At 39.9% G+C, this 27,708-nt stretch overlaps 1 protein-coding gene across 1 annotated transcript; it reads left to right on the top strand.

Moving 5' to 3' along the window:
- The first annotated feature begins 1,779 nt into the window (after positions 1 to 1,779).
- C5H16orf87 (chromosome 5 C16orf87 homolog) lies at positions 1,780 to 25,535 on the top strand. The gene is given in 5 exon segments (XM_028893976.2): positions 1,780 to 1,947; positions 1,950 to 1,963; positions 8,009 to 8,105; positions 18,466 to 18,648; positions 24,521 to 25,535. Coding segments are annotated over 5 exon segments (462 nt in total). The 5' UTR covers positions 1,780 to 1,898; the 3' UTR covers positions 24,640 to 25,535.
- Positions 25,536 to 27,708: the final 2,173 nt, after the last annotated feature.

Raw genomic sequence — 27,708 nt, 5'->3', positions numbered from 1 at the left:
TGGGATTAAAGTCATGTGCCACCACTGTCTGGCCCAGGACACACTCTTAACTGTGAGCCTCTGTAAAATTAAAAAACAAAACAAAACAAAAGCCAACACCAGAACAAGCTACATACTTCTAATACACAATGGTACAGAGTAAATATTCTCCTTCCAAAAGGGAGAATGAAGCATAGCAAAGATCTAACCAAAGCAATGCTCAAACTTTCAGATCAAACACTAAACCCTGCAGCTCCCTGTGTGGCATCTGGGTTTTGTCATGGACTCATCTGAGACCCTTAAACAGGTCAGTCTTCCAGCTATCCTGCCTACATCCTGTGATGGCCTTTCTGGACCCATGCTGATAGCTTTTCTCCATGGTTGTACAGTGCTTGTGATATTTCTAACATCTGGGGTCTCTGTTGAAACTTAGGTTTCACCTTCCTAGTTTCATAAAACTGTCTCTCAGTGCCTCCCTTCCGGAAATCTGATCCTGCCACACAGTGCAGGGTCTCTGCAGCTCTAGCACAAGGCTCGATTGGCCCTATCACACATATACCTCCCTTGCTTGCAAGACCACAGGCTGTCAGCACCAGATGTCATCTGGTCCTTTTGATACAAAGTTGTAGTGGGTAGCCATTCCAGCTTGGATCTGGAAGTTCCAACCCCATTGAGACTCTGGCAACTGTCACGCCTACGAGGTGGGGCCAAGGGAGGCGTCTGGAGACCCGAGACCTGGATGGGGAGCGCTTGCTCGGTTCCTGGACCCTAGATGGTGGAGGTTGACTGAGCAGAGCTCCAGAGAACACTGCTGGACTGCGATACACCTTCCCCACACCCCTGCAATCTACCTATCCCTTCATTTGTAAGTCACCCACTAAATAAATATTCCTTTTAACTACGTGGAGTGGCCTTAATAATTTCACCAATACAAAGTGGCAGTAGTTTTTGTGTTCCTTCAGGGTGATCCTGGAGACTTCCTTAGGGGGCCATTTTGGAGCAGCAAACCTTTGTGGCAGGATTCTATACACACAAGCACTTCTTTTAAATGGATTTACATTTTCACAAGTTTAGATTTTTTTTTTTTTGACATATGGTGTCTTGCCTTTAGGATACCTTTCCTATGGTACAGAGTACGCAGATGCTTTGTCTTCCCTCTCTCTTTTCTGCAACTTTAAACCCAAGTCATGCTTCTTTCTTCAACAAACTGTACATTTAAAAAATATCCTCCTGTTCTCCCACTATAGATCTGAACAAGAGCAGTACAAGCTGGGATTACAGGAGTGCGTGACATTTTGTTTCAGTTTTCAAATAATTTAATTTTAACTTTAATCTAGTAAGTATCAGTGACACACTGAATCAAAACAGGGCATCCTCCCCAAGCCCAGCCCCTCACCTCCCCCAGGCCAAAAACAAAGCACTGTAGACTGTTCTTGAAGGCAGAGATTTCTTATTCAGTGTGCCTGAGAGTTGGATCGTAGGCAATTATTTATTGAATAATGAACGTTTGGATCCTTGACGCTGGGTACCTAGAGGTTTCATCGACTGTCTATTATAATTTCTCACGGATTAGCATTGCTGACATTTACAGAGGTATTCGTTGCCAGTATCCATTTTCGGTCTCGAGTTCGGGGGCCGGCGAGGGGGCGTGCCCAGCCCCACGGCCCGGCCCACCGGTGCGTTGGTTGGTGGAGTCTCGCCGAAGCCACGCCCCCGCGCGGTCAGCCGCCGTAGAGGGCGTGTCGATGGGAGTTCCCTGGAAGGGCTGCGGCGCCCCCCGCCCTCCCCCCCCCCCCCCCGCACGCAGCCCCGCGCACGCGCACGCGCGCCCCCACGGCCGGGTCGCGGCTGGAGTGAGGAAGCGCTCTGTGGAGCAGCGGAGCTACGGCGCTGCTTCCACAGCTGCTGAGGAGGGGAGCATGTCTGCAACTCGAGCCAAGAAAGTGAAGATGGCCACCAAATCGTGCCCGAGTGCGACCAACAGGTGGGCCGGGCCGGCGCGAGCGGGCGGGCGGGACGGGCAGGGCGGGCGGCCGTTGCTCGGGGCGGTTGGCGGTGCGCGGCGGCCCGCGGCCGGGCGGGGGCGGCGGGGGTCTGGAAGCGGGGACCCGGCGCTGCCCGTTCTGGTCCCCGGCCGGCCCGCGGCCCCCTGCTGCCCCGGGTGGCTTTGTTCACCGCTGGGGGGAGTGCGGTGCGGCTCCTCAGCTGTCGCCCCCGCCACCTGGGTGGCAGCATAAAGCAGACAAAAGGACAGTAATGGTGCTAACTTTTTGCAAATTTGTGGACTTCCGGAACACCGCAATAAAACCAGTTTTGATGGGTGACTGCTAGTCCTTCCATTGCGTTGTTAACGGAACACGATCGAATGAAGTCGGCGTGGAGGCTCTTCCTCTCTGCGTGCGCCCCATCCTACTCGTGCTATTTACTGTTGCAAATTTGGCATGTCTGCTTCCAGATTTTTAAAAAAATATATTTATGCGGGTTCGTGAATTTGAAACGAATCGTCTAGGTTGAATTCATGGAGCAATAGCTGTAATTTTTAAAAAATGATACATGTTTTCTTTCCTACATTTAAGCACGCCTTATTCTCATTACAGTGTAATGAATTAAAACTCTTTTAATTAAAACCATCCTTAAGGCCCTTCATACCAGCATACAGATCTGGGTATACATATTTTTCCACTGAATGAATCTTTCCAAAATGACTACCTCTCTCCTCCCCTCCCCCTTCCTTCTCTCATCCTCTGGAGTAATTTGAAATGGGCGGAGACTTAGGCTGATTTTAATATATTATTTAGGGTGCGTTCTTGTAGGTTTATCAAATCTTTTAACAAAGTGTTACATGTTTTATTCAGTATGATTTATAGGCAGTGGTAAAAACACCGATCAGGGAAAGTTGTGCAAGTATGGAGTCGATAGAGCTCTGTCAGTATGCAATTTAAAAACAAACATGTGTTACGTTCATTCTTTCCACCAAACCAAATTTTAACAAACTTGGACTTTGTGGTCAGTCTGTTGGCACATTACTTCGATGCTTAAATAATTCCCAGTTAAGGCTTATATAATAGAAATTATGCATTCAGTTTCTGTAGGGCACAGATCCCTGTAAATTCTTTTCTTGTTTTATTTGGCATAAAGTAATCTTTTGGGGGAAAATACCTGTTCTTTAATATCCTGGTTAGGGGCCAGTGAAAGAGCTGCTGCCCCCGCCTGACCACCTGGGGTGGACCCCCAGGACACAGTAAAGGGAGAGGAAGAGAACTGGCCAAACAGAGGTGCCCTGTGACTCCACATTCAGTGCTAACAGATGAGAGATGGGTGTGGGTACAGAAGAAAGCAGACACCCAGAAACCCTGGGCAAAGGAAGAGCAGAAGACAGTGTCGGTGTCCTTGAGACTGCTCAGCACATCAGGGTTTATTCGGAAAGATGTTTATCTTGGTATACAAATACACATATATCTTTTTCCATTTTAATTTTGTGTGTATGTGTGTTCCTCCGTGGGAGTCAGGACAGCCTGTGGCAGTCTTTTCTCTCTCTCTCTCTCTCTCTCTCTCTCTCTCTCTCTCTCTCTCTCTCTCTCTCTCTCTCTCTCTCTCTCCCTCTTTCTCTCCCTCTCCCCCTCTCTCTCCATCATGTGAGGTTTTCAGGGTTGGAATTCAAATTTGGCAGCAGTGCCCTTACCCTCTGAGCCATTTCCAAGGCCTCACATGCATTCCTTCATAAAAAAATCAGCTTTATCTTGGTTTGTTTTGGCTGCAATAATAAAATACCATTAATGAAATACCAAAAGTAATAACCAGCATTAATCGAAGTTCAAGGCCAGGGTGTGTTCTAGTTAAAGTTCTCTTGGCTTGTACATGCCGAGGTGTCTTGCCAGTGTCCTCCAGGTGTCTTGCCAGTGTCCTCACGTGGCAAAAAGTTCATGCTGTAGTCCCATTACGGTCACGGATCCCATTAGGAGCACCCCTTCACTTCAACTCAAGTGTCTTTTGAAAAGCCTTACTTGGAGATCCTGTCACAGTGGGGTTTATGGATTCAGTGGGTAAATTTTGGATAGTGGACACAATTTAGTCCTTTATAAACTAGTACATTGGTTTTGGTTTGTTTTGTCTTTTATTCTCAATACTGAAGAGAATACACATGATGACAAATGAATTTTTGGTGATTTCCCAGTGGTAGGGTTGAATCCAGGGCCTTGAGCCCTTTGCTGATTTTTTTTTTCAAATAATAGTAATTGAGTCGAAGAAAGTAATAGGTTAATTTTAGTGTTCTAATTACTTAAAAAAGTAACTAGAAGCTTGCTGGGCGGTGGTGGTGCACACCTTTAATATCAGCACTTGGGAGGCAGAGCCAGGCGGATCTCTGTGAGTTTGAGGCCAGCCTGTTTTACAGAGTGAGTTCCAGGACAGCCAGGGCTACATAGAGAAACCGTGTCTCAAAAAAAAGTCAAAGCTTTTGGTTTTAAACTAGGAAGCAAATTATAATTGTAAGTAACTTTTTAAACATGACAATAGAATATTGCCAAGATTCAAAGTTACTGCATGAGTATTGAATTAGATTTTTGTGTGTATTTCTAAACATAAATGTTAAATCTTTTAAGTGAGATTTCTTCAGTTGACTAGATAGGACCACTTTAAAAAACTGTTACGAGGAAGCCGAAAACTAGATTTTTTTAGCAGCTCTTTTTTTTCTTTCGGGTTTTTTTTTGGTTTTTCGAGACAGGATTTCTCTTGTGTAGCTTTGTGCCTTTCCTGGAACTCACTTGGTAGCCCAGGCTGGCCTCGAACTCACAGAGATCCGCCTGCCTCTGCCTCCCGAGTGCTGGGATTAAAGGCGTGTGCCACCACTGCCCGGTGATTTTTAGCAGCTCTTAACATCTCTTATGTAGGCCCTTAAAAAAATACAGTTTTAAAAGTTTTAAACTTTTGTATTCTATACTTTCATGGAGGTCTCATTCACTGACTGGAAAATTACTAAACTATTTTGGGTATATATTGTTCAAGATATTGAACAGTTTTCTCTTTTTTTAGTGTGTCTTTTGGGCTTTGCTTTCCTTTTAAACAATGCACTGTTTTTCTATGTCTGTGTCATATCTAGCAAGTGTGTGTATTGTACCCATACCCATCTCTGATCTGTTTAACACAGAAGAAACTTAATACTTTCCCTTATTTTGGGCAGATACATTAACATCTGTAGTATATGTTCGAAATCTAAGACAGTGCTAACCCTGTCTGTACTGTGTTTTTGCATATGTACATGCACCTATAATGAAATCTGTAAATTAGGCGTAAGTAGTCAATAGCTAATAATTAATTAAATAGAATGATTAGAACAATGTATTCTAATAAAAGTTCTGTGATGTCTTGTTAACAAGAATTCCTGAAATGAAACTGTCTACAAAGGCTGATTGATTAAAACTTCAGTTATGTGGAGAGGGTGGAATGTTAAAGGCCCAGTTGCAATGTGAGCTATCTTTAGCCTACAAAAAGCTGTTCTCTGCCTTGCTCCGTGTCAGACCTAAATCTGAAAAGATAAAAAGCTTTTGGAATGAATGAACTTAAAAACCTAATTTTCTACCAATCAAAGGGCTAAAAGTTTTATCAGACAGCATCTGAGAGTCCTATAGTGAAGATTTCTCTGCTTTGCTGTGCCTTCCTACTTAATGTTTCCACTAGTGTGTTTGAGAAGTGCTTTGATCTCTGACTCTGCTCTGTTACTGTGAAAACTTCATGGAACTGCTTTCATGTTGGAACATAGAATTTGGGGTAACCTACATCTGTTCCTAGGCCTTGGTTACTCACATTTAGCTCCAGCATAACTCTTACTCCTTTTGATGTAAGTGCTGTGTTTTTGCATCAACAACCTCAATCTCTTTCTAAATCCTTTGACATTTTTATCCTTCTTATTGACTTTAGGTAACTAAAACCTCAGAAAGGAAAATAATGAGATTTCTATAAATGAGTTTTCTATATTGGTTTTGGTTATTTTAGGGATTAAAAAGAAATACTGTAGTGCTCAAATCTTTCATCTCTCTTTCTCTTTCTTCCTCTCTTTATTTTTGGTCCTGGACAATTTCAAGTCCAAATTTTAGCAGTGCTGTCATTTTTATATCTGTTGGTCCCCCCCACCACACACAAATATTTGTGTCTGTTTTGTGCTAGACATGAGTATAGATGTAGTTGGAAGTTTTTCTATGTCCTGCTTGGTCCCGCAGCCACTCAGACCCAAATAAACATACATACAGACAGAGGCTTACATTATTTTCAAACTATGTCCATGGCAAGCTTCTTGCTAGCTACATCTTGCATCTTAAATTAACCCATTTCTATGAATCTATACCTTGCCATGTGGCTTGTGGCTTACTGGTACTTTACATCTTGCTTCTCCTGCCGGCAGCTGGCAGCGTCTCCTTCCTCTCCTTTCTCCTCCCACTGTCTCTCTTGGATTTTCCTGCCTGGTTCCATCCTGCCCTGCCATAGACCAGTGCAATTTTATTTATCAACCAATCAGAGCAACACATTTTCACAGCATACAGAAAGATATCCCACAGCATATAGACCTCAGTAATGTGACATTGAACAAATGTGTAGCTGACCCCCTTTTTTCCCTTTCTCCTTAAAATAAACAACCTAAATAATACTTTTCAAAGAATGAATTGATAAATAATAAATTTTAGTAAACAATACTTTGGATTTTTTCCATTTAAAAAATTGGAAGTATAGCATTAGAACTTAAATTATTATCTTAAACTGAAATTTAAGGGGCGTTTTGGGCATTATTCAAGTTGTCCAACCTGTTTGAAGATTCTTTTTATAGGAGCTGGCTGTGGTGGGTTTTTTTGGTTTTGTTACAGATTTTTGGGGCAGGAGTTGAGAGGGACATTCCACTTTTAAACAGGACTTTAGAGTGCATTAACTCTGATGTAGGAAAGTGTCTTGAGTTGAACTCATTAAAGAAAAATCATCAGTTGAATTAGTCAGTGGGCAAGCATGTGTGCTTAGAGAGTACAGCCCTTCAGGGTTGGTTCTCTCCTACCCCTTACCTGGTATTGAACTTAGGTCATCAGACTTGCAAGATCTTGTAGGCCCCATTTGTTGTCTGTTAAGTGTAAATTAAAGATCTTACGTTGTGTGGGACGGTTATCCATGCTTGCAATCCAGCACTTGGGAGGGAGAGGCAGGAGAATTAAGAATTCAAGGGTAGCTTTTGCCACACATAGCCCAACCAGTCTAGACCACATGAGACCCTGTCTCTACAAGCAACAACCAGGGCAGCTGAGGTGCTTCAGTGGGTGAAGGTGTCTGCATGAATGCAAGCCTTATGTCTTGAATTTGAAGCCAAGTCAAACTGAAAGGAGAGGATGGACTTTACAGTGTCCCCACCTCTCTCCTACACATATACACACTAGTAATAATAATACTAGTAATAATACGTTTTAAAAAAAGAGCCAGTGTTCAGTACTTTTTTTTTTTTTGATTTTCAAGACAAGGTTTCTCTGTGCAGCCCTGGCTATTCTAGAGCTCACTCTGTAGACCAGGCTGGCCTCGAACTCCCAGAGATCTGCCTGTCTCTGCTGATTAAAGGCATGTGCCACCATGCCTGGCCCAGTGTTCAGTACTTTAATGCAAAAAAAAAAAAAAAAAAAAAAAAAAAAAAAAAAAAAGAACCTGTTTTCCTCCTGTGCTGTTAATAACCCTCAGTTTGTGTTCTGCTCACATGACCAGTAGTTGGTTTGGATCCATTTCTTGTTTTTTCTTTCTGTGAAATGTGGCTGATCTAATTTTTCAGTTTCCATTCTCGTTATTACACACACTGACATTGCGTTAGTATTTATCACATTGGTACCGGAAGGTATTTCAGTGTCATAAGCACTAGGAAAATGTGAATGTTTGTGAAATGATAACTATCTCAAAGTGGTTTTCATTTAATCTGTGGTTCTTCAAGCAGTTTATTACCAAGAGACTTCCTAAGTCTTGAGAAATCTAACAATGGAAGAAGAGTAATCCAAGTTTTCTTTTTTCCCTGCAGATTCCTGTTGCATGTAAATCATGTCCCTGTGGTTACATATTTATTAGCAGAAAACTACTGAATGCAAAACATTCAGAGAAATCACCATCTTCTACAGGTAATTGTGAAAATTAAACACAACACCCTTGAAAACCAGCTTGTGACATGGGTTCATTTCACTTAAATTGAACTCCCTTAGAATATTAATAGAGTTTGTGATACAGTTCTTATTTATTTGTTTCTATTTAAATTTTTTTTTTTAAAAAAATGGCTTACTAAGAGTGATAACTATGTAAAGTGAAGGACAGCTTATAGTCTACCATTTGATGGTTCTGATGTGTGGGGGCCCAGTCCCTCTTCACCATATCTCTTGCTCTTCATGTCTCCCACTGCCGCTCTTTGTGACTGTCCTGTCGGTGGAATCACAGTATGTGAGACTGTCTGGCCTCTGTCATTGAACAAAGTGTTTAACATTTACTTTGTTTGTGTTTTTTGCTCAGTAGCGTTCTTTATATGGATATGCCTCCATTTATCACTTCACCTACTGGTGGACCATTGTCTTTATTTTTGTTCCCTCTCATAATGCTGGTAGAATTTGTAATAACTTTGAAGTTTTTTTTGTTTAATTATAATTTTTTTCATGATTATAATTACATCATTCCCCTTCTCTTTCCTTCCTCCCTCCCCTCCCTGTACAACCCCTTGCTCTTTCTCAAATTCCTGACCTTTTCTCTTTAATTGTTGTTGCATGTATGTATGTGTGTGAGAATGTATTCCTAAATATACAAATACAGCCTGTTCAGTCCATATAACATTAATTGTATGTGTGTGTTTTCAGGCCTGACCATATGATATTAGATAACCAATTGGCATGCTCCTCCTTGAGGAATACTGTTTCTCTCACTCTCAGTGTTCCTTAGCTTTGTCTAGGGTTGGGGCCTCATGAGCTTCCTTTTCCATGTTAGCATATCTATTGGTTTCACCCCTCCCTGTTCAGGTTTTGTGTAGGCAAGCCGTGCTGGTGAGACTTCACGGGTGTAGTTTCTCTGACATTTCTAAGAAACATAGTCTCACAGCAAACTTCCTGTTCCTCTGGCGCTTAGAATCTCTTTGTCACACTTTTTCTTCAGTGATCGCTGGGCCTTAGGTGCAGGAGTTGTGTTGTAGATGTATCTGTTGGTGGGTCTGAGCTCCACAACTCTGCATTTTAATTGGTTGTGGTTTTCTGTAATGATTTCCATCTGTTGCAAAGAGGGGTGTTTTTTTTTTTTTTTTTTGATGAAGGGTAAAGTTTTTTGGTTTTTTTTTTTTTGAGACAGGGTTTCCTCTGTGTATCCCTGGCTGTTCTGGAACTCACTCTGTAGACCAGGCTGGCCTTGAACTCACAGAGCATGCCTCTACCTCCCTGTTGAGATTAAAGGCGTGCGCTGCCACCACCCGGCTACATTTGAAAAATGTAATTGATGCATAATTCTTGTAAATGTTTGTGGGGTATAACACAAACATTTGTGTGATATGTAATGTATGTGGCCACGGTTATTAGCGTTTGCATCTCTTCAAACACTATCACTTCTGTTGTGGGAGCTTCAGAGTCTTCTAGTTATTGGAAATATGTTGTCAGTTATTGCATACTGTGGTTACCAAACTATGTTTAGAACACTAGAATTATTCCTTCTGTCAAACTTTATTTTGGCATGTATTACTTTTTCTGTTTTATTCCTTTCTTTTGTGCCTTCCCATAGACCATTGTTCTAGAACCGTGAGTGACAACATACGGCATCGTTATTCTGTTCTTTCTTTATTTCATTTGATGTGATGCTCTTTGTTATGGCTGCTCTTCATTGTCTACTTTATTGGATGCAAATCACCTAGGAAACATGTCTCTGGGCATGTCTGAGGGCTTTTTCAGAGAGTTTTAACTGAGGAGGAAAGATGTGCTCTGAATGTGGGCAGCACTATTCCATGGGCCATGGTCCTAGACTAAAGGAAGAGGGGAAGGGAGCTGAGCTCTAGTGTTCTCTCTGCTTCCTAATTGCAGGCACAGTGTGACCAGCTGCCTCTCATCCCTGCTCTCTGCTGCAACAGGAGTGACAATACATCTTCTGGTCTGTCACATTGCTGCAGGTGCTAGGATTTCTTTTTTTCTTTCTTTCTTTTTTTTCTTTTTTTGTTTTTCTGAGACAGGGTTTCTCTGTAGCCCTGGCTGTCCTAAAACTAGCTCTGTAGACCGGGTTGGCCTTGAACTCACAGAGATTTGCCTGCCTCTGCCTCCCAAGTGCTGGGATTAAAGGTGTATGCCACCACTGGTCAACTGGATTTCAGTTTTTTTTTTTTTTTTTTTTTTTTAAAAGATTTATTTATTTATTATGTATACAGTGTTCTGCCTGCACACCAGAAGAGGGCACCAGATCTCACTATAGAAGGTTGTGAGCCACCATATGGTTGCTGGGAATTGAACTCAGGACCTCTGGAAGAGCAGCCAGTGCTCTTAACCTCTGAGCCATCTCTCCAGCCCGGATTTCAGTTTTAATAGCTGAATAATATTCATGCATGCTAGAGGGGTGTGTGTGTGTGTGTGTGTGTGTGTGTGTGTGTGTGTGTGTGTGTGTTGTGATTTTCTTCACTAGTTTATCTGTTGATGAACTCTTGGGTTGATTCCAAGATATGGAGAGTCACTGTTGTAAATGGTATTGGAGTAAGCATGGGGAGTTCAGGCAACTCTTATGTGTTCATTTTATTTGCTTTGTATGTGTACCTGATAATATAGCCATTAGGTTATATATGATACTTCTAGCTTGCTAAAATTATATATATTGTTTTCCATAGTGGTTATACTATGTTTTTATGCACATGTCAAAATATGTCTGGTGAACACAAAGACAACTCTCACCTCAAAAGCAGAGAAAGTTTATTCTGATGCCAAATGAGTGACAGTGGCCCAGGAACACAGATTTAGGTTAACTCAAATTCCATCTTTCAAAATGATAGCAGCTTGATGAATTTTTAAAAGTAACATATAGCTAGAGTTTTCCTGCCTTGCCCACAGTCAGGACAAATCTGTCACCTGCCAGTCCCATAGCTGCTCAGACCCAACCAAGTAAACACAGAGACTTATATTGCTTACAAACTGTATGGCCGTGGCAGGCTTCTTGCTATTTTTTGCTTATAGCTTAAATTAATCCATTTCCATAAATCTATACTTGCCACATGGCTTGTGGCTTACTGGCATCTTCACATGCTGGTTGTCATGGCGGTGGCTGGCAGTGACTCCCTCTGCCTTCCTGTTCTCTCAATTCTCCTCTCTGTTAGTTCCGCCTGCCTATACTTCCTGCCTGGCCATGGGCCAATCATTTTTTTATTTTTTGACCAATCAGAGCAATTTGACATACAGACCATCCCCCAGCAGTAACAGAACAAAAAAGCTACAAATTAAGACACTTTTCAAATACATTAGTAGACACAGTGGGTAGACTGGTTAAAGTAAAGTGGGGAAGCCGGGAGGTGGTGGCGCACGCCTTTAATCCTAGCACTCGGGAGGCAGAGCCAGGCGGATCTCTGTGAGTTCGAGGCCAACCTGGGCTACAGAGCGAGTTCCAGGAAAAGGCGCAAAGCTACACAGAGAAACCCTGTTTTGAAAAAATAACAACAAAAACAAACAAACAAACAAACAAAAAAGTAGTGATGGGGGCCAGTGAGATGGCTCCAGGTGTTAGGTAAAGGCATTTGTTGCCAGGACTGCCAATCTGAATTTGATCCCCAGACCCAGATGGTGGAAGGAAAGAACCAGCTTTCTCAAGTTGTCCTCTGACCTGCACCATGGCACATTTGTGCATATACATGCCCACAAAAACACACGTACAAAAATATAATAATAAAAAAATGTTTTGTGCAGGAAACTAGAACCTAAGGCAGTTATTCTTTGACATATTTCCAAATAAGGTATGTGTTGCAGTTTTGTTTTGTTTTGTATGAAATAGGTAAGTTTTTTTTTTGTTTTGTTTTTTGTTTTTGTTGTTGTTTTTAACATTAATTCAGGGGACTGGAGAGATGGGTCAGTAGTTAAGAACACTGGCTACTCTTCCAGAGGACCTGGGTTTAATTCCCAACATTCATATGAGGCTCACAACCATCTGCAACTTTAGTTCCAAGTTTCTTCTGGCCTCCAGGGGCACTGTATGCATGTAGTACATAGAAATACATTCAGACAAAACACTTGTACATATAAAGTAATAATGTAAAAATTCTTACTAAGTCAGGATTTCATTTCTAAGTTGAATGGTTGACTGAGAGTTTAAAAAGTATCCTAGAAAGGGTAGAGATGTAGATTAGTGGGAGAAAACCTGCCTTGCATAAGGCCTTAGGCTTAATGCTTGTCGTTGTGTTTAGTACTATTTTGTATATATGTATGTATGATAACACCCATGCGCTACGTGGAGCATGGAAGTCAGATGGTAGCCTTTAGGAGTTGGTGCTTCCTTTCCACCATAGATGCAGGGATTAACTCAGGTTGTCAGGCTTGTATGTCAAGCATCTTTACCCACTGAGGCTCCCCTCCCCCTACACAAAGCTTTGCAATTAAATTTGAAATTGAGGCTATTGCTATATAGCCTCTGCTGGCCTAGAATGTGGTGTTAGCACAGGATGGTCTCAGTCTTCCAAAAGCATTTGTAGGCAGGTACCACTACATCCAGTGCTGAAGGGATTGATTGCTTTAAAAGAGGAATTAAAGGATACACTGTATTTCTTAAAACTGTGAATCTGTACCAATTCTACATTTATTTACTTGTGTGTGTGGGACACATGTCATGACATGCATGTTAGAGGCAGGGTAAGAAGACAACATGCCAAAATCGGTCCTCTCCTTTCACCATGTGGGTTCCAGGGATCAAAACACCCCTCCCCACTGAGCCATCTCACTCTCTCTGGAGTAGTTCCAAATCAACTATTTAGCCAACTGCTGTTACTAAGGGAAGTATTAGTTAACTCAGTTTGTTCCATATCTTTAACTTTTATTTTCCAGATGTAGATTCTCATCAGAGGTGCCATTTTACAGTTGATTCCTGACTGTATCTGTTTTCCTTTCTAGAATTTTAATTATAAAACTTGTAGAAGAAAATGTAGAAGAAAATGTAAATGAATTCTAAGTCAAATTTAGTTATAAGACTTCCTTTAAAGGTGAGAAAAATATTCAAGACAGTTAAAACGGGAATTCACTAATATTACCTGTTCACTTCTCAGTGGGTAAATGTTTAGTCAAATTACCACCTTATTTTTTTATTGAGAGCAGGATAAATAGGACAGTGATTACCCATGAACAGGCAAAGGCCAACAAGCAAACAAATAAAAACATCTTAAAATGATAAATTCACTTTAATTCAAGAGAGAGATACAGCACTCAGGAGGCCAAGGTGTGTAGTTGGACTTTTCTTTGGGCTACCAGTTCACAAATAATGACACAGAGACTTATTATTAATTATGAAAGCCTGGCCTTTAGCTTAGGCTTGTTCCCACCTCGCTCTTATAACTTAAATTAACCTGTTTCTATTCATCTATGCTCTGTCACATGGCTTGGTTACCTCGCCTCTACTGTATGTCCGACTTCTTCAGTGTCTTGCTGGCGTCTCTCGAGCACCTAGATTCATCCTGAGTCCCTCTCTCTGCCCAGAATCCTGCCTGTTCTCTCCTGCCTAGCTATTGGCCAGTCAGCTCGTTATTAAACCAGTCACAGTGACACATCTTCACGCAGTGTAAACCACATATTCTGCAACAAAGGTGGGAAGATTGAGAGTTACAGGCCAACCACCCTTGGTCTCTAAGAACAGTGTCAGGGGCTCCTTTTTTTGTGGATTCTTAGTCTTGTTAATAAAATAATGTAAAGCAAGGTGGTAGTGGTGCACACCTTTAATCTAGCACTCAGGAGGCAGAGGCAGGCAAATGTCCGTGAGTTCAATGCCAGCCTGGTCTACAGAGTGAGTTCCAGGACAGCCAAGGCTGTTACACAGAGAAACCCTATCTTGGAAAAAAAAATTAAAAACAGACTCAGAAGCAAGTTCAAGAACTACTTTTATTAGTTGAGAGGAAAAACACAGGGCAGGCAAGCTATAAACCAAGCAGCTTGATATTATTTTAAGGTCTCCTGTGCAGTTTTGCATTGGAATTTCTTCCCGCCATACTCTCAAGATAATTGTATATTCATTCGTTTGTTTGTTCATTCATTCATTCATTCTTTGTCTCCCCCACCCCACCCCATGTGGTTTGTGTGTGTGTGTGTGTGTGTGTGTGTGTGTGTGTGTGTGTGTGTGTTTTAATCACATGTGTTTCTATTTCTGGAACAAATTTATCAGAAGTTGTTTCATACCTAGAAAGTTCTAGAAAAAACCACCATGTGGCATTGTATTCCCTATCTTGTATTATGACATTAACACTAATATTACTCTAATTTTTCCTTGGTTTGCAGTGTTTTCTTTTAGGGTTAGGGGAGTAACTCAAGGTAGATAGTTCACCTAGCATGCATGTATACATATATACAAGTCTTCCACTTGAAGCTCAAGGCTTCTACTACTTGGGGCAGTTTTTACTTATCTTTTGAAAATTAACTATTGTTTGAAGACAGAGTTGAATGTATCCTGATTTCAGCTCAAGATTACTTTGTAACCAAAGATCATCTCCAACTCCTCTACCTCTCAAGCATCTAGGATGACGTGGTGCTGGAGGTCACACCTAGGTCCTTGTGCATTCTAGGCAAACACTCTTATCAACTGAGCTGTCCTCGGAGCAGTTTAAAATCATTGTTTCTTTTTTTTTTCTTCTCCTCTTCCTTATTCTTGTGTATTTAGTGGGTGATATGTCAGTTTACAGACCACTGGGAGTTGGTAACTTAGTGGCTATAGTTAATTTACTTAGTGAGGAAGGGTGAAGGATTGGGCTCCTTTCTCACAGGAAAGATAGGGCTGCCATACTTCTTATAAGGTAACTTTTGTATCTGTCTGTGTGTATCCCATAAACATTCCTACACAGGAAGAACATGGAAGGACAGAAGAATAAAGGGACATAATAGCCATGTTTAAAGAAAAACCTTTCTGGAAACCTTACTAGTTCCACTAAATGTGTTGGTCAGTGCTAGTTTTCCTGGCCACATTTCTTGCAAGAGAGTCTTGAGAGAGTGTAACATCTTGTTAACAGCTGTCAGGCTGGGTATGGTGGTGCACATTTTTAATCCCAGCACTGGGGAGGCAGAGGCAGGTGGATCTCTCTGAATTCCAGGAAGGCCATGGCTACATAATGACCCTTTCTTCAAACAAACAAACAAACAAACAAACAAACAAACAAAAAACCAAACAACACCACCCAAACAAATAACGGTTTTGTCACAGGTATGTTACAGATTTATTGGGTGTTTTCTTCATTTTCTGTCACTGTATTAGTTACTTTTCTTGTTGCTGTAACAAAATATTTGATAGAAAGCATTAAGGGATGCAGGTTTATTTTGGCTGACAGTTGTAAGAGGCACAGTCCATGAGGACCGGGAAGGCATGGTAAATGGGAGTGTGAGGTCAGAAAAGAGAGAGTAGATAGGAAGTGGAACTGGGCTATACAACTTTAAAGCATGCTCACAGCAATCCACTTTTTCCAGCAAGGCTCCACCTCCTAAATTTTCCAGAACAGTTAGGTGCCAACTATTCAAACGCATGAACTTATAGGAGACATTTCACATTCAAAATACAACCTTCTGCCCCTAGCACCTATGTGCTCATGACCATGTCATTATGGAAAATGTATCTATTCCAACTTTGTAAGTCTTCATAGTGTTGAACAATCCTAACATTGTTCAAAAGCCAAATTATCTGCTAAGACTCGAGAGTCTATTAACTGAACCCCTGCAAAATTAAAAAAATGAAACAAAACCCAAACCGTTAGATACCTATAGTATACATTCCAAAAGGAAGAAATGAGGGCGAAGCAGGGGAGGATCAGACTGAAGCAGGACGGAAACCCTCCAGGGAAAGCACCAAAACCGGAAGCTCCATGCCTGACATCTGGTGCTTGTGAAGGAGTCAGCTGAGCTCCACAGGTTGCATAACCTTGCCTGTCCTTCTGTCTCGGTCACCTGTAGCACATACAGCCTCTCACTTGGCCTTACTGTACTGCATGCTGCAGCTTTCTTTCCAGGACTTCTCGTGTCCTGGGGTCTCTATTGGAGCTCAGGCTTTAATTTCCAAGGTTAATGTAATGGCTTCTTGGTGCCTCCTTGTCCATCCAACCCTGTTACTCTCCCTGGCCATAGTGGCTTTTTGGAACGTTGCACAGGCCTTCATAAACACTTCCTTTTGCATTTTTCATTCCTACAAAACTAGTACCATGTAGACGATAATGCCAAGTCCTATTGCCAGTTTAGATGTAGCCTGACTCCCTTGGACTAGAGTTGGAACCACCTCTGTGCCTTTGCAATTGAATCTGAGAAAGCGTTGTATTAGGTGGATCCCTTCAGCAGAGTTTCCAGGTCAGTCTTGACCCATTCAGGTGAATTTGGTTTTTTTACAAGATGAGGTGGGCCATCAGTGGGTGATGGCTTGCCTCCAGCACCTTTCCTGACTGACCCACTGCAGACTAGAGGTCTCTTTCGAGTGACACCAATCTCTAGCGAAGACGCGTTGTCTGCACCATCATTGTCTACAACTTTAAGCTCGCATTCATTTCCTCACAAAACTGCACACTTTCTTGTCTTTCTGCAAACATGTTGAGCATTCTTTAGACTTTAGACTTTCTGCAAGAAGTATAACAAGCACCAGCCCCACAAAGTGACAAATTAGAGAAAGGCAAAAGACTCTTGGTATGCCTAGGGAAATTGGCATTGTGACAGGAAACAGTGTGACTGCAATGGGCGGACTAAGCCTGTTCTCAGTAAAAAGGCTTAAGACTACAGAGAAGAAAGAATGTGTCGAGCCTGACTGTAGATCTAAGGGAATGCTGGCCATTAAGAGATGTGAGCATTTGAACTGGGAGGCTGTAACAGGAGAAAGGGCCAGTGGTCCAGTTCTAAGCTGATTTGTTATAAAGACAATAAAATCACAAGCTTTTACTCAAAGCAAACAAAAACCCATGAGACCGGATTCTTTATTTTTATTTTTTCCTGTCTGCAATGGGTACTTCAAGCCTGTTTGTCTTTTAGAGATGCAAACAGTTGTTGATGTTTAATAATTCATTGCAGGTTAAAAAGTGGTGACACTCTGGCTCTAGCACTCATTTATTTAGTAGGTTTAATAACTTAAGAATGAAAACTTTCTCTTTGTCTGCTCTTTGTCTACCAAATGATGTGGTCTGAATAGAAAGATAGAAACAGATTCTTTTAACTGGGCAGTTGTGGCACACACCTTTAATCCCAGCACTTGAGAGGCAGAGGCAGACAGATCTCTGAGCTCTGGTTGTCCTGAAACTGAAGACCAGGCTGACCTCAAACTCACAGACATCCACCTACCTACGTCTGCCTCCTGAGGGTATGTACTATCTCCCCATCCCCAACACATTTTTTTTTTTTCAAGATAGTCTCGCTGTATAGCTTAGACTGGTCCTGAAGTTTCCACCTTTTCCCCTTTTATCATTGTGATTTTAGGTATTTGGGGAGTTAATTTTCTGGCTTTTAAAGTTAGATGTATATTGAAGTAAAAAAAAAAATTTTTTTTTTTTTTTTTGTTTTTGTTTTTCAAGACAGGGTTTCTCTGTGTAGCTTTGCACCTTTCCTGGAACTCACTCTGTAGACCAGGCTGGCCTCGAACTCACAGAGATCCGCCTGCCTCTGCCTCCCAAGTGCTGAGATTAAAGGTGTGTGCCACCACTGCCTGAAGTAAAAAAATTTTAATCTAACATTTTGGTTTGGTGTAGGGGAGTGGCTTCTTGCGTAATGAAATCACTCTATTAGTAAAGTTCCTGGACTTTGTTTCCTCTATGGAAGAAATTCTGTTACGTCAATGGTCACCTTCTTTGTGGTTTAAGTGAACATTCCTATTTTCTGTGCTTTAAAACCATGTTGTCTGGTTGCTCTGTGGTTGGCTTGTATTGTAACCTTTGCTATGCCTAAGGCTAGTTTTGTGGCTCATCTTTCACATCGTAGTTAATCTGTAACTTAGGGAGGGGTAGGAAGCAGTGGGTTTCCCCCTTCCCATGTAGTTCACTACGTTAAACTTGGAAATGTGATGAAAAGAGTGGAAAGGTTGCTGTGGACTTGTTTAGACCTAAGGGGATGAAATTAGTAAGTTACCAAGTGAAGAAACTTATATTCTCTTACAAGACTTTTTCTACCTCCGTAGATGTGAATTGTGTTGTTTCTTTGTTCTGTGTGAGTGTGGGGTACGGCTAGATATTAAAAAAGTACACGATGTGCCGGGAAGTGTGTTTTTAGAAAGTAAAAGGAAGTTGATGAAAACTTGGGCAGACAGTTGTTGTGGAGTCCTAAAATAAATCACTTTTATTCATCCATACAGAAAACAAGCATGAGGCCAAGAGGAGGCGAACAGAGAGAGTTAGGAGAGAGAAGATAAATTCTACAGTAAATAAGGATTTAGAAAACAGAAAGAGGTCTCGAAGTAACAGCCACTCAGATCATATCAGACGAGGAAGAGGACGACCGAAAAGTACATCTGCCAAAAAACACGAGGAAGAAAGAGGTATGGCTCAGTCCCCGCAGCCCTGTTCAAGTAGTAAATTGATGAGAGACATAATTAGAACGCGGTGGAAGCTTTGAGCTCTTGGACTTAAAAAATACTACAATTCATAGTTTGTGAATTGTGAAAGAAAAAAAAGTAGTTTTTTGTTTGTTTGTTTTAATTACAGTGTTGGGTTTTGAGTCCAGCACAAAGGCCAGATAAACCTCTACCACCGAGCTGCACTCTCAGCCCTTATATTCCTACTTTTAAAATGAAAACAAAACAAAACAAAACAAATTCTTACTAGAAACCTGAAGGCTTACATTAGGCAAAATCCACATTGTTAACTGGTAGTAAAAAAGTTCAAAGATAATTGTATATATGTCTTTCAGATATCAATAAAAATGATTGTACCTTTTTTTTTAAAGACCGGTCTAAGCAGTTATTTTAAACCATTTTACTGTGGATTTAAAGCATTTTTTTTAAAGTGACGTTTGTTATGCATTTTTTAATTGCTCTTTGGAAGGTTTGCATGCTTCCTATACAACTGGTATAGTGTGTTCTTGGTCCAGAGTGTTCTGTCTCCCCTTACAGGTCTTCTTCTTTTGATAAGTAGTGTTTCTACTCATAAGTTATTTCTAGACTTCTGCTAGAACTTCTGCTTCTCTTTTTCCTTTATTTGTACATCTTTTAGAAAATTTTATCATGGAAAATTTCAACATATAAAAGAGCAAGAAGTAGCCTGGGGTTAGAGGGGTGGGGTGTTGCAGAGACATGTGGAATTCTGAGTTCAAGGCCAGCCTGGTCTACAGAGCTAGTTCTAGGACAGCCAGGGTTACACAGAGAAACCCTGTCTCAAAAAGACACACCCCACTAAAGAGTAAGAAGAATGATATAATGAGCCCCTGTAATACCTGTATGAAAATTGAGACTTTGAAGTCAATAATTAGTGGAGTTGGGTGGCTGCTCTTTGTATTTATTTAGAATCCTCAGCCAAAACGATTTCATCTTCAGTGAAAGAAATTTATAATTATTATTTGTTAGTTATGTTTTGCATATCTTTGGATATTTAATTTTAGATAGACAAATATTTTCTATATAAATACAAATGTTATTTGAGACACAGAATTATTCATGGTTTTTCTGGTATATATAGCTATCTCTAGCTTTTACCAAAATGAAAAGTGTCTTGATACTGTGCAATTAAAGAAATAAAGTTCATAATGAATTATTGTATAAGGTTTCCCTTAGGTATTCCTCAATTTGTTGAGCAATCTTATTCTTTCCTTCTGCTATACTCTTCCAGGCACTTTGAGTTATTTAAATAGGTGTTTTTAGCAGTGAGGTCATCAGAAAATCTTATTTGAAAGACTATTTTGGAATAGAAACTGGACAAGAAAAGTCCACAGAGAAGGAAAAAAAAAAGAAGCTCTACTTGATCAGGAAACAGAACATTGTTTTCAACTGAAGTAAAGGGAATATAGCGGAAAAGAAATGGGGAAGGAGTGCTCTGGTTCTGAGATTAAAGAAACGGCTGGGGACACAAAGGCTGTGTTGTTGAGCATGTCTGTGTTCTAGGGATGCAGCGTTGAAAATGTATTTTATTATTACTTGAAAAAGGAAGCATTTCTTTGCCAGTGAATATTTTTTTCAGATATTTTCTGTTGAAGAATATTTTTGGCTGGGAGTAATGGTGTATGCCTTTTATCCCAGCATGTGGGAGACTCGAGACAGGTAGATCTCTATTTTCCAAGAAGGCCTTGTTCCTCCTTAACCACCAGTTCCTGGAGCTTGAACCTGGAACCTCTACAGAACTACACCCCCACAAGCCAAATTATTTAAATTTTTTTGTTTGTTTTTTTGCTTTTGATAAAAATTTCAGGGTATAATCTGCCCCCCCCCTTTTAAAAAGATGGCATCTTGCTATTTAACCAAGGCTCTCTAACCAAGTTTTCTGACTCAAGATCTTCCTGTATTACCCTGCCAAGAGCTGGGATTATAGGCATATCCTATCACATCTGGAATAAAGTTGAATCTTTTATGTACATGGGACCTCAGTAAACTTTTTCTGTAAAGAGCTCAAACATAAATATTTTAGGTTTTGTGGGCTCTGTCTCAACTACTGAACTCACAGTGTATGAGTCAAGAAAGCTGTGTTTTAGTAAAACTTCATAAAAACAGGAAGATGATATAGTTCATTGGTCTCTAAATATAACACAACTAATGATGTCCATGCATTTTATAAAAGATCTCTTACTAATGCTTTGTAGGGCTAAGCAGCTGGTTAATTTAATTTTGTCTTTATTGGTCCTTTGCTGTTCAGGAACTTGAAAACTTTGAAGTAAGCATAATTTTAAGTTAAAATTGAATCTTAACACAATGAATTAAGAAAAACTTGACACTGTATAAAAATATTTTAATTGACTTTATTGCTTTCTATTTTGGGGGAAAAAAGACTAGGAAGAGGAGAAAATGGAAAAGGAAAGTCTTTTCTCTACCCACTAGGTCAGTGCTTTGAAAAAGAAATGAAAAAGCAGTCTTGGTCTAGGGAACCAGCAGTGATAAGGTGGGCAAAGGCAGTATAAAAAAAGCTCAGGGAGACGAAGGTTGAACATGGTGAATACTGAGTTCTCTGACCGGGCTTCTATCTTACAGGTAAGAGAGACCAGAAGCAGTCTTCCTAGGGAACTGGAAAAGCCCAGGAGAAAAGACCTACAATAAACACACTGTTACTTAGGAGTTCACAGAGATGTACCTAGTAGACCACAGCTACAGTCTGGCCTCACATATTCACATGCTGCTTCTAATCGGCCTTTTTTGTACTTTTAAATATAAAATTACCAGAAATTACTGAGATATCTAGAAGAAAGCATCTAGTAGAAAAGGTCAAGAATAAATAAAAAGGAGAAAAAGGTACTGGGGAGAGAAAAAGTGTTTTTCAGGGAAAGGAACCAGTGTTAACATCCTTAATAAGAAAGAGATGCTTCCCTGGTGGGAGGAGCAACATGAGCCTTGAGAGGCAGCGCAGGGGGAAGACAAAACATGCCTGGAAACAGTCTTCAAGGATTGCTTTAAAATACGAAAACCACCAAAATGTGAGTCACAAAATGAAAAAGTTTAATAGGTTTAAAGATAAAATTGAAGAAAAACTCCAGGAAGCATAGAAATAGGAAGAGGTGGAGAAAATAGAAGATATGAAACTTAAAGGACCGATGCGAAAATCTACTGACTATATATAAAGAGTTTCAGAAAATAGAATGTAGAAGATGGAAGATAAGGAAAATTTCCCAAACCTGAAAGACACTAATAGGGCCCCTGAAATTCTCAATCCAGTGGAAGGTCAAAAATTAGAACAAAATATATCACTGTTTGGTTAAAGGAAAATAAATGCTTAGGTTTTTGTTTTTGTTTTTTTTAGACAAAAAGAATAATTAAAATATTTGAGTGAGTACAGTGGAATACTGACTAGCTGTATGAACAGCATTAAGGAAGCCTTAAAAGAAAAGCTACATACAATAAATGATTGTCATTAAAGTTCAAGAAAAACCTAAATCGGCCCAGCAGTGGTGGCGTAAGCCTTTAGTCCCAGCACTCGGGAGGCAGAGCCAGGTAGATCTCATGAGTTCGAGGCCAGCCTGGTGTACCAAGCGAGATCCAGGACAGGCACCAAAGCTACACAGAGAGACCCTGTCTCGAAAAACCAAACCAAACAAACAAAAAAACCCAAAATCTATTATGTTCCAAATAAGGGCAGTGTAAGTAGTGAGGAGTGACTGGAAAAGAACGCGAGGAATGCACGGAGTGAAGGAAGGTCTCTGGAGTGCATTAGCTCCTCTTTTGTTGCTGGGATAAATGCCGTGACTAAAAGCACCATAGAGAAGAGTTTGTTTGGGCTTACGCTTCCAGAATGCTGAGAGCATGGTGGTGGAGAAGTGTGGCAGGCGTAGGGCAGGAACAGCATGCAGAGCTCATGTCCTCACCTGTAAGCTTGAAGACCACCCCTCAATGTCATACTTCCTCCATCGAGACGACATCACCTAAACCTCAAACAAACCGAGAACAAAGAGTTCAAATGCCCAAGACTGGGAGGCATTTTTCAGTCAAAACAACATACGTGTCTTGATTAATATTTGGGTTGCATGAATATATGCATCTGTCAGAGCACATTTTGATTCTAAAGGATTTGTGCATTATTTCATGGCATGTAAATTTAGCAGTAATTAAAATAACTTTAAAAGGTTTGGATTTTCTCAACAGTGATACCAATGGTCAGAAGACAATTCATTTCATTAATAATTCTAAGGGGAAATTACAAATCTTTTTCAACCAAACTACAGCTTAGTGTGAAAATAGACTAATGATACTTTGTGATATTCAGGGTTTCAAAAAGTATGCTACCCATACTCCTTTCCCAGGAAACTGCTGAAAGTTGCATGCACCACAGAGGAGAGCCAAAAAAGAATACTGGGATCTAGAACAAAGAGCAGCCAACTCAAGAGAGATGGCAGATCTCCTTTTGAGGGGGGGCCACAGGGTAATAATTGCCCTGTGATCCTAGAGAGCAGCCATTTCAGATGAAGCAGGTGGGGAGGCTTGCAGAGATCTTTCCATGACGATAAAATTATGTGTGAACATCCTGAAGATTTGTATACCTGGAACAGTTTGAGTTGAGTTAGACATGAGAGCTAAGCAAACCAAAGAATCAGTCGAGGCTGTGAAATGCTCAGCAGGAAAAGGCCCTTGCTGTCAAGCATGAACCACCTGAATTTGAGTTTTGAAAGCCACCTGGAAAGAGAGAACAGACTCTAGTCATCCTTTGTCTCCACCTGTGTGCAGTATTACACGTGTGCACACACATGCACACTCAGTTAAATACATAGGATTCTGCAGAGAAAACTAGTACTTCAAAGAAAGGAAAATCACTCACAAAATCATAATGTAGACGTTGAAAATTGATGGGCTGGAGAGATAGCTCAGTGGGTTCAGAGCACTGACTACTCTTCCAGAGGACCAGGGTTCAATTTCCCAGCAACAGTATGGCAGCTCACAACTGTCTATAACTCCAAGATCTGATACCCTAACACAGACATACATGCAGGCAAAATGCCAATGTACATAAAATAAAAATAAATTATTAAAAAAAATAAGATGAAGGGATATGCAGTGTTTGAGATGACAATAAGACATGCAAAACAGTAAAATTCTAATATTCCAAAGTAGAAAATGAGTAATGCAGAAAACTTAAGAAGGAGCATTATGTAACTATTACACAGATAAAGATTTGTCTTTATAAAAAGGAAGGAACAACTAAGGGGGAAGTAGTTGGAAATTAGGAAATGTGCATATAGGGATGCATTTTTTTAAAACAATTTTTTTTGCCAAAATGAATTGGCCAAATTATATGCATGCTTAACTTTGATTCAAGTAGCAAAATACTAAAGCAAAAATATTATTATTGTAAAATATGAAAAAATAATTTGGAACATACACAAAGATGATGTTTTAGCTGATTTATGACTGTAGGAGATTTTTCTTTTGCTTAATTTTCAAATTTTCTGCTTTGAATGTGGTTTGCATATGTTATTGGGTGGAGAAAATGGCAGTTAAAAAGTTGGCTATCATTTCTGTAGTGAGGCTAAGGTTAATATATTCAGAAAATTATCATTGATGTTCAGAAGGGGATATCATTCTTCTAGGTTGAAAATTAATTTTGACAGAGACAGTTCATACTGGTGAAGGGAAAGAAAAATATGAGATTTTTATAGAAATTATGTAATTCAATAGAATTATAGTATTACATATATTTGTCAAATAAATATTGAAAGCCTCAAAAATGTTGTTAAACTACTGCATCTGCACCTTTGTATTAAGATTTCCCTTTTTCTTTTAACAGAAAAACAGGAAAAGGAAATTGACATCTATGCTAACCTCTCTGATGAAAAGGCTTTCGTGTTTTCAGTCGCCTTGGCAGAAATAAATAGAAAAATTATCAATCAAAGACTTATTCTCTGATATTTGTCTGCAAAGTCTGTTGACACTTTCTTCAGGATTACATCAGCAAATTCTCAGACAGTTATGGACTCTCAGGAGCACTCTGACTGTATGAATGAGGGCCATTGATTGTTTTTTCTCTGCTACGTAGTCGGGTGCCACACTTGGGGAGCGAAGCTGTGGGTTTAGACTTTGCTGGGATTTCCTTGTTTACCAAGGGTTATTATCAGTGTTTTGTGTTGGAATATAACTAAATGTATTTACAGAAAAAACTACCAAAAAAATAAGCCCCCAAAACTGGATAGATATTTACAGACTAAGGGAAAAGGAGTAAAGGTGGAAATATGAAAACTAGGGCAATTGAAACGCTTCAAAGTTTTCAAGTTTGCACCAGAGATGCAATATTTTAAGTATTGTCAAGAGAGTGACTTTTAAATATATATATTTCAGGCTTTCATCATTAACAGATTGCATATATACAATCCATTGACTTTTAATAAATTGGTAATATTTTATTGAATGGAGAATTACGAATATAGATTATTCTGTCTTCAATTGACTTTTCTTGGCCACTATTTTAATGATTTAAGGTAGGAGTTATATTTTCAGAAACTTTCTAGACAGTTTGGAAATTTGGGTGCTATATGAAGAAAAGCATTTAAGGCTGTATCATTTCAGATATAAACACCTTGTTTTCTTGAATGTTTATTTATTGGTTTTTTAAAAAAACTTTTCTGTTATCAAGATGGTGCCTGTTAACCTAAACACAAGATATATTTATTACATGCAAAATATTTCTTAGCTACTTATAAACAGTGATGTTTTGTCTGAATGAATGTTCATTTATACATAATTCTGGTAATTATTTAAACTGTTACTTCATTCTGGAAAAAAATAAACCTTAATATTGAAAGTGAGTAGATTAGTGTGGTATAGCTTTTTTTTTCCTAGTGAAGTTTGTAAAATATTTCAGCCAGTTTTTCCACTGTTAAATCATTGTTCCTTTTGCCTCCTGCATGATGACACACCAGTGCACTGCATGTTGACACACCAGTGCACTGCATGTTGACACACCAGTGCACTGCATGTTGACACAGCAATGCAGTGATTAATCTCTTCACACTTGCAGCTTTGCTTCCTTTCATTCTTTCTTCCCCAGTCTGCTTGGAATTCCCACAGCTGCCTTGGGGACATGAGTCATTGCTTAGTGGACTTTTTTTTTTTTTTTTTTTTAAGATTAATAATTTTATTATTTTGTATGTGTGTGATGTGCATTAAAATGCATACACATCCACACACATACATACCAATGCCTGAAAAGGCCGTAAGAAGATGTTGGATCTCATGGAGCTAGTTACAGGTCACTAGTTACACTGACTGGGAACTAAATGTCCTCTGTAAGAGTAGCAAGTGCTCTTAACCACTGAGCCATCTTGTTAGCCCCTGCTTATATAGACATTTTTGCCCGTTTAAGATAACCCCTCCAGTATGTATGTTTATTTTTGAGATGTAAAATTAGACATACTTATGGGTTACATGGTAGTTACTTTTCTATTGCTGTGGGAATATGCCATGAACCAAGGCAACTTACACAAGGAAGAACTTATTTTGGGCTTAGGGTTCCATGGTGGTGGAGTGGAGATAATAGGCGGCAGCCTGCTGGACAGTAGCTGAGAGCTCACATCTCAAATCACAATCTAGAAGCAGAGTGAACTAGCACAAAATGGCACAAGTCTTTTGAAACCTCAAAGCTTGCTCATTGTAACAGACTTCCTCCCGCAAGGCCACACCTCCTAGTCTTTCTTAAACAGCCACCAAACAGGGACCAAGTATTGAGCTGCCCGAGACTTGCAGAGGGGACATCTCATTCGAATGACTAGTTTCAGCTGTCATTTCCCAAAAGGTCTACATTTTTTGTCCCTTAAATTGGCATCCAGCAGAGGGAGCTTTAGAGACACTGTAGACAGGGTGTAGGATTTTCTTAGGAATTCTCTCCACATCCTTGCTTCTCTCTTCCCCTTCTTTCCCTTGCTCCTCAGCAGTGTCTTTGAGACAAGTCCTCAGTGTGTAGGATCTCCTGATGTGTATTTCAGGCTGGTCTGGAATTCATGATTCTTTTGTCTGCAACTGCAGATATTACTGTAGTTATATGCATTTGTAACGCCTAATAAAAGTTTTTTTAATCTCTGAAACATAAAAACATTCAGTTTTTTACCAAAAATATTTAATAGTGATATAAGAATCTCTGTGTCTGTGTTTCTCTGTGTAAGTTTGTGTAAGTAAAGCATAGCTTGCAGAGAAAGCATCTCTTTATAAAGAATTATAGATAACAGAATTTATCTACTCAAAACTGAATTTTTTAAAGTTAAAATTTCATTGAATATGAGCCGGGCGATGGTGGCACACGCCTTTAATCCCAGCACTTGGGAGGCAGAGGCAGGTGGATCTCTGTGAGTTCAAGGCCAGCCTGGTTTCCAAAGCGAGTTCCAGGAAAGACATGAAGCTACATAGAGAAACCCTGTCTCGAAAAACAAAAACAAACAAACAAAATTTCATTGAATATGATAATGAGTTACTGCTGAGCCTGCCATGTAGAATTTATTTTACTTTAGATAATATTAAAATTGTGAGGTTATTTCAACTTTTTTTGTCAGAGAAGCAAATTAAATTAGGTTTTTACTGTTTACAGCATAACCCATTTAGGCAGTTTATCTAAACACTTTATTCTCTGTTTTTTGTTGCGCCTTTCTTGGAACTTGCTTTGTAGACCAGACTGGCCTTGAACTCACAGAGATCTGCCTCCTGAGTGCTGGGATTAAAGGCGTGTGGGGGGGGGCTGGTTATTCTCTGTTTTAATTGCAAGCTGTCATTAAAAAATTAATGGATCTGTCTAGGTGTCTCATCCCAGAACACTACTTTGTCTCTGGCATTGAAGCATTAGCAGATGTCCCTGGAACAGGTAGTTCTTTAATTACTTGATCCCAAACTTTATTCTGTGGTATTATCCATATATGATAATTCAAGATCTCTTAAAGATGATTAAAAGATTAGGTTAGGTTTGTTGAAAATATTTTCAAATGTGATCAAGAT

Source organism: Peromyscus leucopus, chromosome 5, assembly GCF_004664715.2.
Source record: "Peromyscus leucopus breed LL Stock chromosome 5, UCI_PerLeu_2.1, whole genome shotgun sequence".
Classification (NCBI taxonomy): domain Eukaryota; kingdom Metazoa; phylum Chordata; class Mammalia; order Rodentia; family Cricetidae; genus Peromyscus; species Peromyscus leucopus.
The sequence above is the reverse complement of the archived record's forward strand: the minus strand, read 5'-3'. Positions and strand labels throughout refer to the sequence as shown.